The 12,577-nt window shown below is 36.1% G+C and overlaps 1 protein-coding gene and 1 long non-coding RNA gene across 2 annotated transcripts in view; one reads left to right on the top strand and one right to left on the bottom strand.

Annotated features, from left to right (window-relative positions):
* The window catches only part of LOC147840462 (uncharacterized), a 266,074-nt gene that overhangs the window by 7,183 nt on the left and 246,314 nt on the right, over positions 1-12,577 (top strand). The window lies entirely within an intron of this gene.
* The window catches only part of myom3 (myomesin 3), a 125,771-nt gene that overhangs the window by 2,880 nt on the left and 110,314 nt on the right, over positions 1-12,577 (bottom strand). Inside the window, exons 29-34 of the mRNA XM_087287992.1 lie at positions 10,410-10,517; positions 9,361-9,448; positions 8,027-8,065; positions 5,213-5,318; positions 2,468-2,631; positions 842-878 (exon numbers count right to left, since the gene is read on the bottom strand). Of these exons, the coding sequence (XP_087144118.1) occupies positions 842-878; positions 2,468-2,631; positions 5,213-5,318; positions 8,027-8,065; positions 9,361-9,448; positions 10,410-10,517 (542 nt within the window). The remainder of the gene's footprint in view (positions 1-841; positions 879-2,467; positions 2,632-5,212; positions 5,319-8,026; positions 8,066-9,360; positions 9,449-10,409; positions 10,518-12,577) is intronic.

Here is a 12,577-nt window from a genome sequence, read left to right as displayed (position 1 = left end):
AACAGTTCTGTCTGGTTCTCGAATCTGATTGGCTGATAGCCGTGCGATATTCTGCAATATCAGAACTCCTACAGCCTCTTTACCCTTTGTGTATTACTCCGCCCACATACAGCCAGCAAAAAGCAGACACTACAGATCTAAAATTAAAAGATGCACGCTCATCTGTTTAACTGTCAGCTTATGATTTGAATGAGGAAGAAAGTAGTTCCTCATACAAAAGGGTTTTTGAGACTCTCCATGTTGGATTTAGTTTTTATATACACAATTATGCCGTCAAACTGTCGTATAAACGCAAAATCACACTCGTAATAGTGCGATATGGCTGTATATCGGCACTGGTGGGGGCACTAAACCAACGCACGCCTCCCACCTGTGCCGATATACAACCATATCGCACTGCTACTCGTGTGATATTGCTCATATATATAAGTATGTATATAAATATATATGTGTATAAATATGTATATATATATATATATATATATATATATATATATATAAGATTATACGAGATATATATATATAAGATTATATATAGATATATATATATATATATATAAATGTTATCAAAGTTTAGTTATATTGATTCTATTTAACTTTGTATAAATAAATTCTGTGCACATTACATTATATATACATATATATATATATATATATATATATATATATATATGTAATGTGCACAGAATTTATTTATACAAAGTTAAATAGATCAATATAACTAAACTTTGATAACATTTATAGATCAAAAACAGGCTTTAAACAGCAACTAAAAGGGGTGGAGCTAACAGCTAACAAAGGGTCAAAGGTCAGTGTGATCTTATGAATATTCATGACTCACTTCAGTCTCTGGTGTTCCAGCAGAGCATCAGCAAACGCTACAGAGAAAAGAGAGAGAAATGTTTGAGCTTCACACAGATAGCGGAAAAATCTTCTCTCCGTTAAACAGAAATAGAGTTGAATTATTAGCCCTCCTGTATATTTTCTTCCCCCAGCGATAACACTTCATAATAACTACACACTATAAATCATTTATTAAGCATTAGCATCTCGTAAATTCATGATTTGATAAGCATTAACTCTACATTAGTAAACGTTAGTAAGCTGTTTATAATTGCAGCTACAAAATCTCTATTCTTGACTTATAAGCACCTATATAATGTGTTTAATAATTGTACTTTCATACTTAGTTAATGATTTATTTTTCATAACTAAATTAAGTATCGCATTATTTACAAACCATATGTGTTCAAGAGTAGTTGAGGGTTTTTAGGATCATTCAGAATGAGTTAGTAAATGATTAATAAACCAATGAAATCAACGTTTATATGTCTTATTATTCAGGCATATACTTATAGTTAACTAATATGTTAAGAAATGCTTTATTAACTCAACTTCAGGCAGTTTCGTGACCTAATCTAAAGTGAGGACTATTCATGCTTTATAAATGACAAATCAAGACTCAGTTAAATTCTAAACAGGGAAAATGACATTATTCTTTCCTATTCTATTAAAGATGCACAAATGAAACTGTACTTTAAATGAAAAATAAATCTTTGCAACCTGATCTAAAGTAACATCACTGTAGAGTCTAAACGTTGCATCTTATTATATTGTTAAATTATTATATTGTTGTTGTTGTTGTTTCATCCAGTTGGATGTCATATTTTGACACTCCTGTTATTCAGCAATGTGTAAACTTTACAGTAATTTTAGTTTTTAGAAAAGATTGCAAAGATTCTGAGCCTTTAATAGTCATTACTAAAGTAGAGGTAATGCTAAACAAATAATGAATTCACTAGATGCTAATGCTTAATAAATGATTTACAGTCTGTAGTTATTATAAAGTGTTACCCCCCAGTTTCTATTTATTGGAGAGAGCAGATTTTTTCAACACATTTCTAATCATAATAGTTTTAATAACTCATTTCTAATAATTGATTTATTTTATCTTTGTCATGGTGACAGTAAATAATATTAGACTAGATATTCTTCAAACCACTTCTATTCAGATTAAAGTGACATTTTAAGGCTTAACTAGGTTAATTAGTGTAAAGTTAGGGTAATTATGCAAGTCATTGTATACCAGTGGTTTGCTCTGTAGACATTCTAAAACAAATATTGCTTAAGGGGGTTAATAATATTGACTTTAAATCTGCTTATATTCTAGCAAAAATAAAACAAATAAAACTTTCTCCAAAAGAAAAAAAATATTAGAGGAAATACTGTGAAAAATTCCTGAATCTGTTCAACATCATTTGGGAAATATTTAAAAAGGGCTATTAAATTGAACTTAAATGTTATTAATAATCAATATTAAAGCAATGAACACTTTTCTCTAAAGATACAGCACTGTTTTTGTCTCTCAGGGGATGCTTATAAATTATATAACCATTAATATTGTTTATCTCAACATATTTGATGTATTTTTAATAAATAGTCCATCCCTAGTTTGGTGCTGCAGTACCTTGTCCAGACAGATCCAGCGAGCGCTTGTGTGTGTCCTGACCATCACACATCTCCAGTGTGTATTTGCCTTTATCGTTTTCAGTGGGATTGCAAATCTCGATCCAGAGCTTCTGCATGCTGGAGCCGGGCCGGCAGCGCTCGTCCAGATCGATCCTGCGCTCTCTGATGACGGTAAAGAAAAAACAAACACACATATAATTCATAAAACGCCCTCGCAAAATAACAACTCAAACAGTGTGAATGTGGGCTTTCATTCTGTTCCCAAAAAGGAGACTTGGGTAAAGACTTTAAAAGAGGAAACTGTAGAATCTAGTATAGTTATGATGTTTATGAGTAACATGTTTTTAAGTAAGGGCAGTACAGTGGCTTAGTGGTTAGCACTGTGGCCTCACTGCAAGAAGGTTGCTGGTTCGAGCCCTTGCTGGGTCATTTGGAATTTCTGTGAGGAGTTTGCATGTTCTCCCCGTGTTGGCGTGGGTTTCCTCCCAGGTGCTCCGGTTCACATACGCTATAGGGAAATTAAACTGGCCGTAGTGTATGAGAGTGTGTGTGGGTGTGAATGAGAGTGTATGGGTATTTCCCAATGCTGGGTTGCACCTGGAAGGGCATCAGCTGCGTAAAACATATACTGGATAAGTTGCAGGTTCATTCCGCTGTGATGACCCCTGATTAAATAAGGGAGTAAGCCGAAGGAAAATAAAAGAATAAATGTTTTTAAGTAATAGTTTTTAAAACTACTCTGAATTACTTTTTTCTATATATATATTTCTGTTTTTATTTTTAATGTAAGTATTTTTTGTCATTTTTTATTATGTATGTTTAATTTGATAACATATTTATGTTTTATTTCAGTTTTAACCTCAAGGTGAACTAAATGAAAATAGTTATTTTGTTTTAGTTAATGTTAATTTTTTTATTTTTATTTTTTATTTTTATGTATGTGTGTGTGTGTGTGTGTGTGTGTGTGTGTGTGTGTGTGTGTGTGTGTGTGTGTGTGTGTGTTTTAAAAAATAAAAGTGGGCCCTTGGATTTGCTAAAGCCCCAAAGTGTTCTTAATGGTGCTATAAAAACTGATTAATAAAAGATATGTACATTTCTACTCTTCCTTCAACCCATCTAAATCCATTAGAGGAAAAAAATACCCAAATTATTTAAATTGTTATGAAAAAATATAAAGCAAAATAGAAATTGCATAGCTTAGTTAACAGTAATTCCTGGGATGCAAAATGACGGATCTTATAAATAATCAAACAAGTAAAATAAATATACAAATAAATAAATAAATAAATATTATAAAATAGTATACTATTTATTGAATATTTCAATAAATAAATATTGCCATATTGAAATAAATATTGTTAGTCTATGAATATACAGAATATGTTTACTAATTATGTCAAAAAAATTGTTTTTTAGTTTTCTGACCCCAATTAAAAGATATTCCTTTTATGTTATTAATACATTATTCTATTCATTATTCAAAGATTAAATACATCCAAAACAAAAGCTTGTTTTGACATAACGTGTGTTATATATATATTGTTTGCATATATATACACAGTTGAAGTCAGAATTATTCGCCCCCCTTTGATTTTTTCTTCTTTTTTTAATATTTCCCAAATGATGTTTAACAGAGCAAGGAAATTTTCACAGTATGTCTGATAATAATTTTCTTCTGGAGAAACTCTTATTTGTTTTATTTTGGCTAGAATAAAAGCAGCTTTTAATTTTTTAAACACCATTTTAAGGTCAATATTATTAGGCACTTTAAGCTATATATTTTTTCGAATGCCTACAGAACAAACCATCATTATACAATAACTGCCTAATTACCCTAAACAGCTTAGTTAACCTAATTAACCCAGTGAAGCCTTTAAATGTCACTTTAAGCTGTATAGAAGTGTCTTGAAGAATATCTAGTCAAATATTATTTACTGTCATCATGGCAAAGATAAAATAAATCAGTTATTAGAAATGATTTATTAATACTATTATAATTAGAAATGTGTTGGAAAAGAAATCTGCTCTCCGTTAAACAGAAATTGGGGAAAAAATAAACAGGAGGGCTAATAATTCAGGGGGGCTAAAAATTCTGGCTTCAATTGTATATATATTTACATGAGGTCATCACAGTGGAATGTACTGCCAACTTATCCAGCATATGTTTAACACAGCGGATGCCCTTCCAGCTGCAACCTAGTATGGGGAAACACCCATACACTCCCACACACACTCGTACATTACAGCCAATTAAGTTAATCAATTCCCCTATAGAGCATGTGTTTGTACTGTGGGGAAAACTGGAGCACCCGGAGGAAACCCACGCCAACACAGGCAGAACATGCAAACTCCAAACAGAAATGCCAACAGGCCCAGCCGGGACTTAAACCAGCAACCTTCTTGCTGTAAGGCGACAGTGCTACCCACTGAGCCACCGTGTCACCCCAAAGAAACTCATGAATGATGCCCTTTGCTGGTTTCGAACCTACAACCTCTTGTGTTGATAACACAATGCTTTTCACATTCAGCTAGCCTTTCAGGCTTATGTATTTATATATAAATAACAAATATACACAGCACACACACTTATATTATGTTATCTGGGATGTGATTATTTGTGATAAATTTTTGCCCAGAATTAAAATGAACTAACTTAAGAGTAAAAATGTTGTATTGATGTGTATTGAAAAGCATTAGAGAAATCCAGAGTAAAAAACATTACTGTAGTGTGCATGGAGCTCACTTGAAGTGCCAGCTGGTCTTGATGTAGCTCAGGTAGTATTTGAGGGAGCAGTAAAGCTTGAAGCCCTGCGCAGTGCACTGGATATACACTGGACCAGCTGAGAGCACTGCAGGATGGACAGACACACAGTAAAGATCTGAAATATGTCGTGTATTCTATAAGCAAATTTCACACACAAAAACCTACATTTGCCAAGTCATCTCCCATGTTTACAAATGTTCTTGTATTGAATTTGATCTTATTATTTCTTCATTGAAAACTGCAACAAATCTGAGTTGTATTAAAAATTATAAGCATCTTTTTTTCCAGGTAGTCTTATTATTGTCAACATTGAGATGTGAAAGTAAGGGATGACAGTCTGACAGTCACGCACCGCTATATGAACTGACTGTTTTGAGGATGCATAGGAGGGGCGAAGGCGCCTGTAATGGAAAAGAAGGGATTCCCGCCGGTTTTGTATTTATTTCAAAGCGTTTTCATGCCTAAATAAAATAAAAGAGCACAGTACAGATTCACATTTAAAAGGAAGGGGTATCCCCTGGTGGTTCGGCGGTATGCATGGTACGAATTACCAACGCAATCTCACGGCAATTTGTAACTTTGATTTAGTGGCTAATTTGTGTGAATTCGTACGATCTAATTTGTACTAATTAGTATGATTTCCTCATCACCTAATGACGGTTGGGGTTAGGGATGGGGTTAGGTGCCACGCCTCCTTTTTAAAATCGTACATTTTTGTACGACGGAACTCGGAACGACGGAATTAGCCACTAAACTGACAAAACGTAATATACTCACGTTTCCTCGTCAGATCAGGCTGGAGTTACGGCGGAGTTTAAGAAGGATTGACTCCTCTACGCTTGATCCCCCATGAAGAACATCAAAACAAGATGTTATTTTTGGGGGGGGGCTAATTCTTACTATTAGCCCGTTAATACTGTAGTAAGAAATTCTTTGTTCAATATTAGCTTTCTTAAATATTAATAATTAAAAATGTATAATATAAAAATATATTTGACCTCTATAACAAATAGACATCTTAAGTATTCACAAAACACATTTCTTGTAAAATTGGTTTATATTTACATGTAGCCTAAAAAAATTTACATCAGACACATAATTTGTACAGTTTGACCTAGAGCAACCTCTAAAATCACTAAATATCCACTGAACCACTGAAAACGTATATGATTTCTTAATACATTAGATGTAATCTAAATACATTCCTAAATTTGATTCACTAAAGCATGTATTATCAAAACTACTACTGAAAAAGTTGACCCCGCCACACCCCAATCGTCAATGTATAATTCGCACAATGGCAGTATGGATTGCATATAGAAAGGATCGCCTCTTTAAAGTTTATTGCCACCCCTCATAGAAAGATTAAAAAATACAGGAGAAATACGGGAAAATACCTTCACTGGACGAAAGTGGGATAGAATAGTGAAATATGGGAGAATCCCAAGAAAAACAAGAGGGTTGACAGGGTGTAGTCTATAAATCACTGAATGTATAAACACTGTTCGCTATGCTCTGCTGACTGTATTTGTAATTTATTTTAGCAGTTTTTTTTAGTACATTCCTTTTTGTTTCTGCCAAAAAAAATACCCTAATCAAAAACATAATCAATGGCGACGCAGTGGCGCAGTAGGTAGTGCTGTCGCCTCACAGCAAGAAGGTCGCTGGGTCGAACCTCGGCTCAGTTGGCGTTTCTGTGTGGAGTTTGCATGTTCTTCCTGCGTTCGCGTGGGTTTCCTCCGTGTGCTCCGGTTTCCCCCACAGTCCAAAAACATGCGGGACAGGTGAACTAGGTAGGCTAAATTGTCTATAGTGAATAAGTGTGTGTGGATGTTTCCCAGAGATGGGTTGCGGCTGGAAGGGCGTCCGCTGCATAAAAACCTGCTGGATAAGCTGGCGGTTCAATCTGCTGTGGCGACCCTGGATTAATAAAGAGACTAAGCCGACAAGAAAATGAATGAATGAATGAAAAACATGATCGGCTTGTTGATGTGTTGACATTAGTTCTGTTTCCATCCACCTATTTTTATGCACATTTTGCATTTGCGCATGAACAAAACTGTTGATTGAAATGCAATGATGCGCATAGATTTTGAAAAGGTGCATAAAATACATATGCGCACAACTGAGTAGGATAAACTTTTTATTCGATAAGAGAAGATGCGCTTAAACTATGACGGAAACTCGTTTACTGCACAAATATCAGTATGCACATTAAAAAAGGTCATGTGATTTTGATATAAAAGATCATGTGATGATGAAAATGTTTCTAAAGGGATAAACCAGCAGGCTGAGCATATTGTAAACCATCTAAAATGTAATTTTGGTCATTCTAAAATGCCTTACCATTTAAGTATTAGTGTTATTATATTATTAATGACCTCCAGAATCAAGAGCAGAATCACACCTTCAAAAGCCACCGTGCATTCACTGCATGTCAGGATTGCTTTCTGAGGCGCGAGTTATTTATTAGATGAAGAAAAGATTCAGGCAGCTTCTCCTACTGCAGCAAATTCTGTTTTTACCGTTGATATTTGGCGCCAGTTAATAAGGAAGTGACGATTTTGTTTGTTTTGACTCGTTGGATGGAAACGCTGCTTTATTCGCACGTCTTTTATGCGATAATCCAGTTTGCGCATAAAGTTCATTTGTATTTTTGGATGGAAACATAGCTATTGAAAAACTGTTATTGCTGACAAAAGCATTTTTTAAATGTGTTTTTAAAGGAAGTTTGTCCCTGATACGCTTTCGTCCAGATAAAAATGAGAGTGAGGACTTATGATTTCAACCTACCACACTGTTTACTGAGCTGCAGCATCAGACGGTCAAATTCTAAGAGAAACACAACATCAGAAACGAACATCAGTATTATTTCTTAATCACAATCACATATACAGAGGTGTGAAAATGTGTTCGCTCACTTACTGATTTCTTATTTTTTTCTTTATTTATTTTTGTCACACTTTAATGTTTCAGATCATTATACTTATTTAAATATTAGTAACACAAGTAAAGTATGCAGTTTTAAAATAAAGGTTTTTATTATTAAGGGAAAACAAAATACAAAACTACATAGCCCTGTGTGAAAAAAATATATATACTGGCCCGACAATAAGCACTGTTGTATAAGACTTACATGAATTGGTCTTATGCAATGCTTTATTATTATTATTTATGCTTTATTCTGCGAAAACAACCAGCTAGATGTTCTTTATCCCACTTTTTATATGGTGACTTGACAAAAAAAACATATAAATTCTGAGGCGTAATAGTTTATTCACTCTTTAATTAAAGACAAAGCTGACAGAATTTAATTACAGAATTACAGAAATTAGAACATTCCACGATAATAACCACCTGGATGTACTTTATCCTTTATTATACTGCTGTCTGAAATACTCGATTCTTGACTGGTCAGTCATTACATTCTGATGTATGTTATTCCCAGATAACAACCACTGAATAATGTGCAGATTAGTGTATACTCCATCAGCTGTTTTAGTGTGTCAGCTTTGTGTTTTTGACTGTTTGGCGCCATCTTGTGTCTGAATAATGCGCAGGTTAGTGTATACTCCATCAGCTGTTTTAGTTTCTGTCAGCTTTGTGTTTTTGACTGTTTGGCGCCATCTTGTGTCTGAATAATGCGCAGGTTAGTGTATACTCCATCAGCTGTTTTTGTTTCTGTCAGCTTTGTGTTTTTGACTGTTTGGTGCCATCTTGTGTCTGAATAATGCGCAGGTTAGTGTATACTCCATCAGCTGTTTTTGTTTCTGTCAGCTTTGTGTTTTTGACTGTTTAGTGCCATCTTGTGTCTGAATAATGCGCAGGTTAGTGTATACTCCATCAGCTGTTTTCGTTGCTATTACGGCTGAGAACAATGTTTTCTGTGTCTAATTTTTGTGTTTTCTGGCAAGTAGCCATGTACTAAGCAGGATAAAGAACAACCAGAACAGTGTTTTCTCAGATTCAACTCTTCAGTCTTACACAACAGTACTCCACTTTGCGTCAGGCTGCTGATAAACCTGTCAGGCTTTATTCTGCAATAACATCCTCCCTAACATGTCAAGAATGTCCAATCAAAATCAAATATTCCAGACAGCCATGTATTCAACAGTAATAATCCTTACCATCATCTATCAGCTCCAGGATAGTGTCGTCTTCTCCTCTGCTGTCACTCACTACAGCTCTGTACACCCCCAACTCCTTCCTGGTCACCTGACACATTATACAACCCCAAATCAGAAAAAAGAGGGACAGTATGGAAAACCCAAATAAAAAATAGTGATTTCTAAATTTACTTTGATTTGTATTTCATTGCAGACAATATGAACACAAAATCATTTATGTCTGGTCAAATTCATTTCATTTGTAAATATATCTTTCCTGTCATTCAGACAAACAGTTGTGACAGGAGCAGTTTAGGACTAGTAATCAAGTGAATTGGTGAAAGAATGATGTGATGTGAAACTGGTGATGTCAACAGGTAATTGTAATTATGATTATTACAAAATCACCATCCAAGAAAGGTCTAGTCCTTTAAGAGCAAAGATGGGCTGAGGATAGCCAGTTTGCCAACAAATAAATGAGAAAATTACTGAAATGTTTCAAAAGTAAGAATGTTTCTCAAAGAACGATAGGAAGACATTTGGATATTTCACATTCAACAGTACATAACATCATTAAATGATTGAAGGAATCTGGAGGAATTTCAGTGAGGAAAGCACAAGGGCGCAAGCCTAAACTGAACAACCGTGATCTCTGACTCCTCAGGTGGCGCTGCATCAAGAATCCTCATTCATCTACAAGCCAGATCCCCACATGGGCTTAGGACTACTTTGGCAAACCTTTGTAAGTACCACAATATGTAGTTATATCCACAAATGCCAGTGAAAACTCTATTGTGCCAAAAGGAAGCCCTATGTTAACAGTGTCCAGAAGTGCCTTCAACTTCTCTGGCCTCTGAGGCACCCGGGATAAACCATCACACAGTGGAAACGTGTACTGTGGTCAGATGAATTTTGGGGGGAGAAATTGATGCCATGTGCTCCAGACCAAAGAAGAAAAGGATCTACCAGACTGTTACCAGAAACAAGTCAATAATCCAGGGTCTGACTTCAGTGTTTGTGTCCTGCATGTGATCTGAGGTCTAGTGTGCGTGTCTTTGGTTTGAATGTACCTGTGATATGGTGAGTGTACTGACACCCGAGGGCTCAAACACAGCCTGAGGAAGCTCCACCCCATCCTTAAACCACTTAAGACGTGTTTCTTTACTTGTGTTGGTGACCTGCAGGCGAACACACACACACACACATTACACATTAAAGAGCCCATATTATGGGTTTTTGAAAATTCCCCTCCATGTAGTGTGTAACACAGCTCTAAGTGAAGTGAAGTATCCAGCTAAGGCTTAAATCTGTTAGTGTACAGTGTTTAAAACTGTTGATTCATCTATAAAAGAGTCGACTCATAGTGCTTCAAACGAGTCGCCTTGATACCGATTCATTAGGTGTTTCGCCATGACGTACGAACGAAACCAAGTTATTCACGTGCACGCGCAAACCCGGGAGATTTCAAACCTGAGGCCCCGCCCTCTGACGCAGAAACCCAGACACACACACACACACACACACACACCCACAAACACACACACACACCCACACACACACACACATGCTGGTCGATTGAAGTCACACTGCAGATGGATATATTGAGTCTCTACAAAGATGAAACCTCAGCATTATAGCCAAGCAGTTGGAAACTACTGGAAACTTCTGGAAACTACATGCTACAAAGAATACTTCATCTGCGTTTGTTAAAGGAAGGATCAGTAAAGAGCAACTTACTGATGGACGTCAGGATGGATTTTTCTTCCTCCATTTCTCAAGTGTAAGTACGTGCGATTAAAGTTGCCTCATTGACTCTAGCTTGCAAATGTATTCAGTTGTGATTTGTTACTTGTAACCGAGTGTACTGTATCAGGTTAACTGGCTATATTCTCTTATCGCGTGCAAAGTCACGTTAAAAACGTGACGCGTGCTGCTTTGTTAACGGAGCTCTGTGGACGAGGAGTAGTGTGTGTGTCTGTGTGTGCGTGTGCGCGCGCTGTCGTCCGGAGGTGTGTGTGTTTGTGTGTGTGTGTGTGTGTGTGTGCGCGCGTTGTCGTCCGGAGCAGGGTTAAGTGCGTGTGTGTGTGTGTGCAATATGTGTGTGTGTGTCTGTGAAAAGAGCAGAGTGAGAAGCTAGGAGATCTCCTCAACTATTTTTAGAGTTTTTGCTCAATAAAATAGTCAGTCGTCTGAATTTTCAAGTCCATAGTCTGTATTTACATTGACCCACTGGCAGCTAAAATCCACGCCTACACTATCGAGCGTGCATGAACTGTGATTACTTTTATATTGCTGATTAGCTGTTTGGCATTTCACTCTCTGACTGAAGGCAGTCGACCAATCGCAACAGACTGTCATTGGTCCAATCAGCGCAGATTAGCTTCGCGCTAAGGAGGGGTTTGGGAACAAATGAATCACTGGACAATTCATACAGGAGTCGCTGGGATAATTAGGTAAAAATAAATGCAGATTATAAGACCATGAAAGTGTTTTTTGACCTTGCATGCATATTAAACTGTTGTTGGAGACCCTTACAACCAAGATATGACCCTATTTCATGTATAATATGGGCTCTTTAAGTTTTCATGTTTTATAGGGATGTTTTTCTACGGCTATGTTAAGCTGCTTTAACACAATCTACATTGTAAAAGCGCTTTAGAAATAGAGAGTTCTACTGTACACATACTGTAAAACAGGGGTGCTCAATCCTGTTCCTGGAGATCTACCTTCTTGTACAGTTTAGCTCCTACCCTGATCAAACCCACCTGAACCAATTAATTAGGACCTGAAATCCACTTGATAATTACAGACAGGTGTGTTTGATAAGGGTTGCAACTGAAATCTGCAGGAAGGTAGATCTCCAGGAACAGGATTGGCCACCCCTGCTGTAAAAGGTCCCCACAATGTCAGAAGTTACTAGGGATGTAACGGTATCAGAATTTCACGGTACGGTAATACCTCGGTATGAATGTCACGGTACGGTATTTATTGAATCATTTACAGGAAAAAACAAAACTTATGAAAATACTCCAAAAAAGTGCCAAAAGTGTCAATGACATACAAATTAGCCATCTATCTGTAAGCTTTGAAACAGGAACTTCAATTTTAATAACAAAAAATTATTAAACCATGTAAAAAAAATAAAGTTTCAATTTAGTATTGTTGAAAACTCATCACATTCAACATTTAATCACACTCAGCCCATCTACCCAGATGAGAGCTCTGCTAGTCGGACTTC

This window comes from Danio rerio, chromosome 16 (assembly GCF_052040795.2).
Source record: "Danio rerio strain M-AB ecotype USA chromosome 16, GRCz13ab, whole genome shotgun sequence".
In the NCBI taxonomy this organism is placed as follows: Eukaryota; Metazoa; Chordata; class Actinopteri; order Cypriniformes; family Danionidae; genus Danio; species Danio rerio.
The sequence above is the reverse complement of the archived record's forward strand: the minus strand, read 5'-3'. Positions and strand labels throughout refer to the sequence as shown.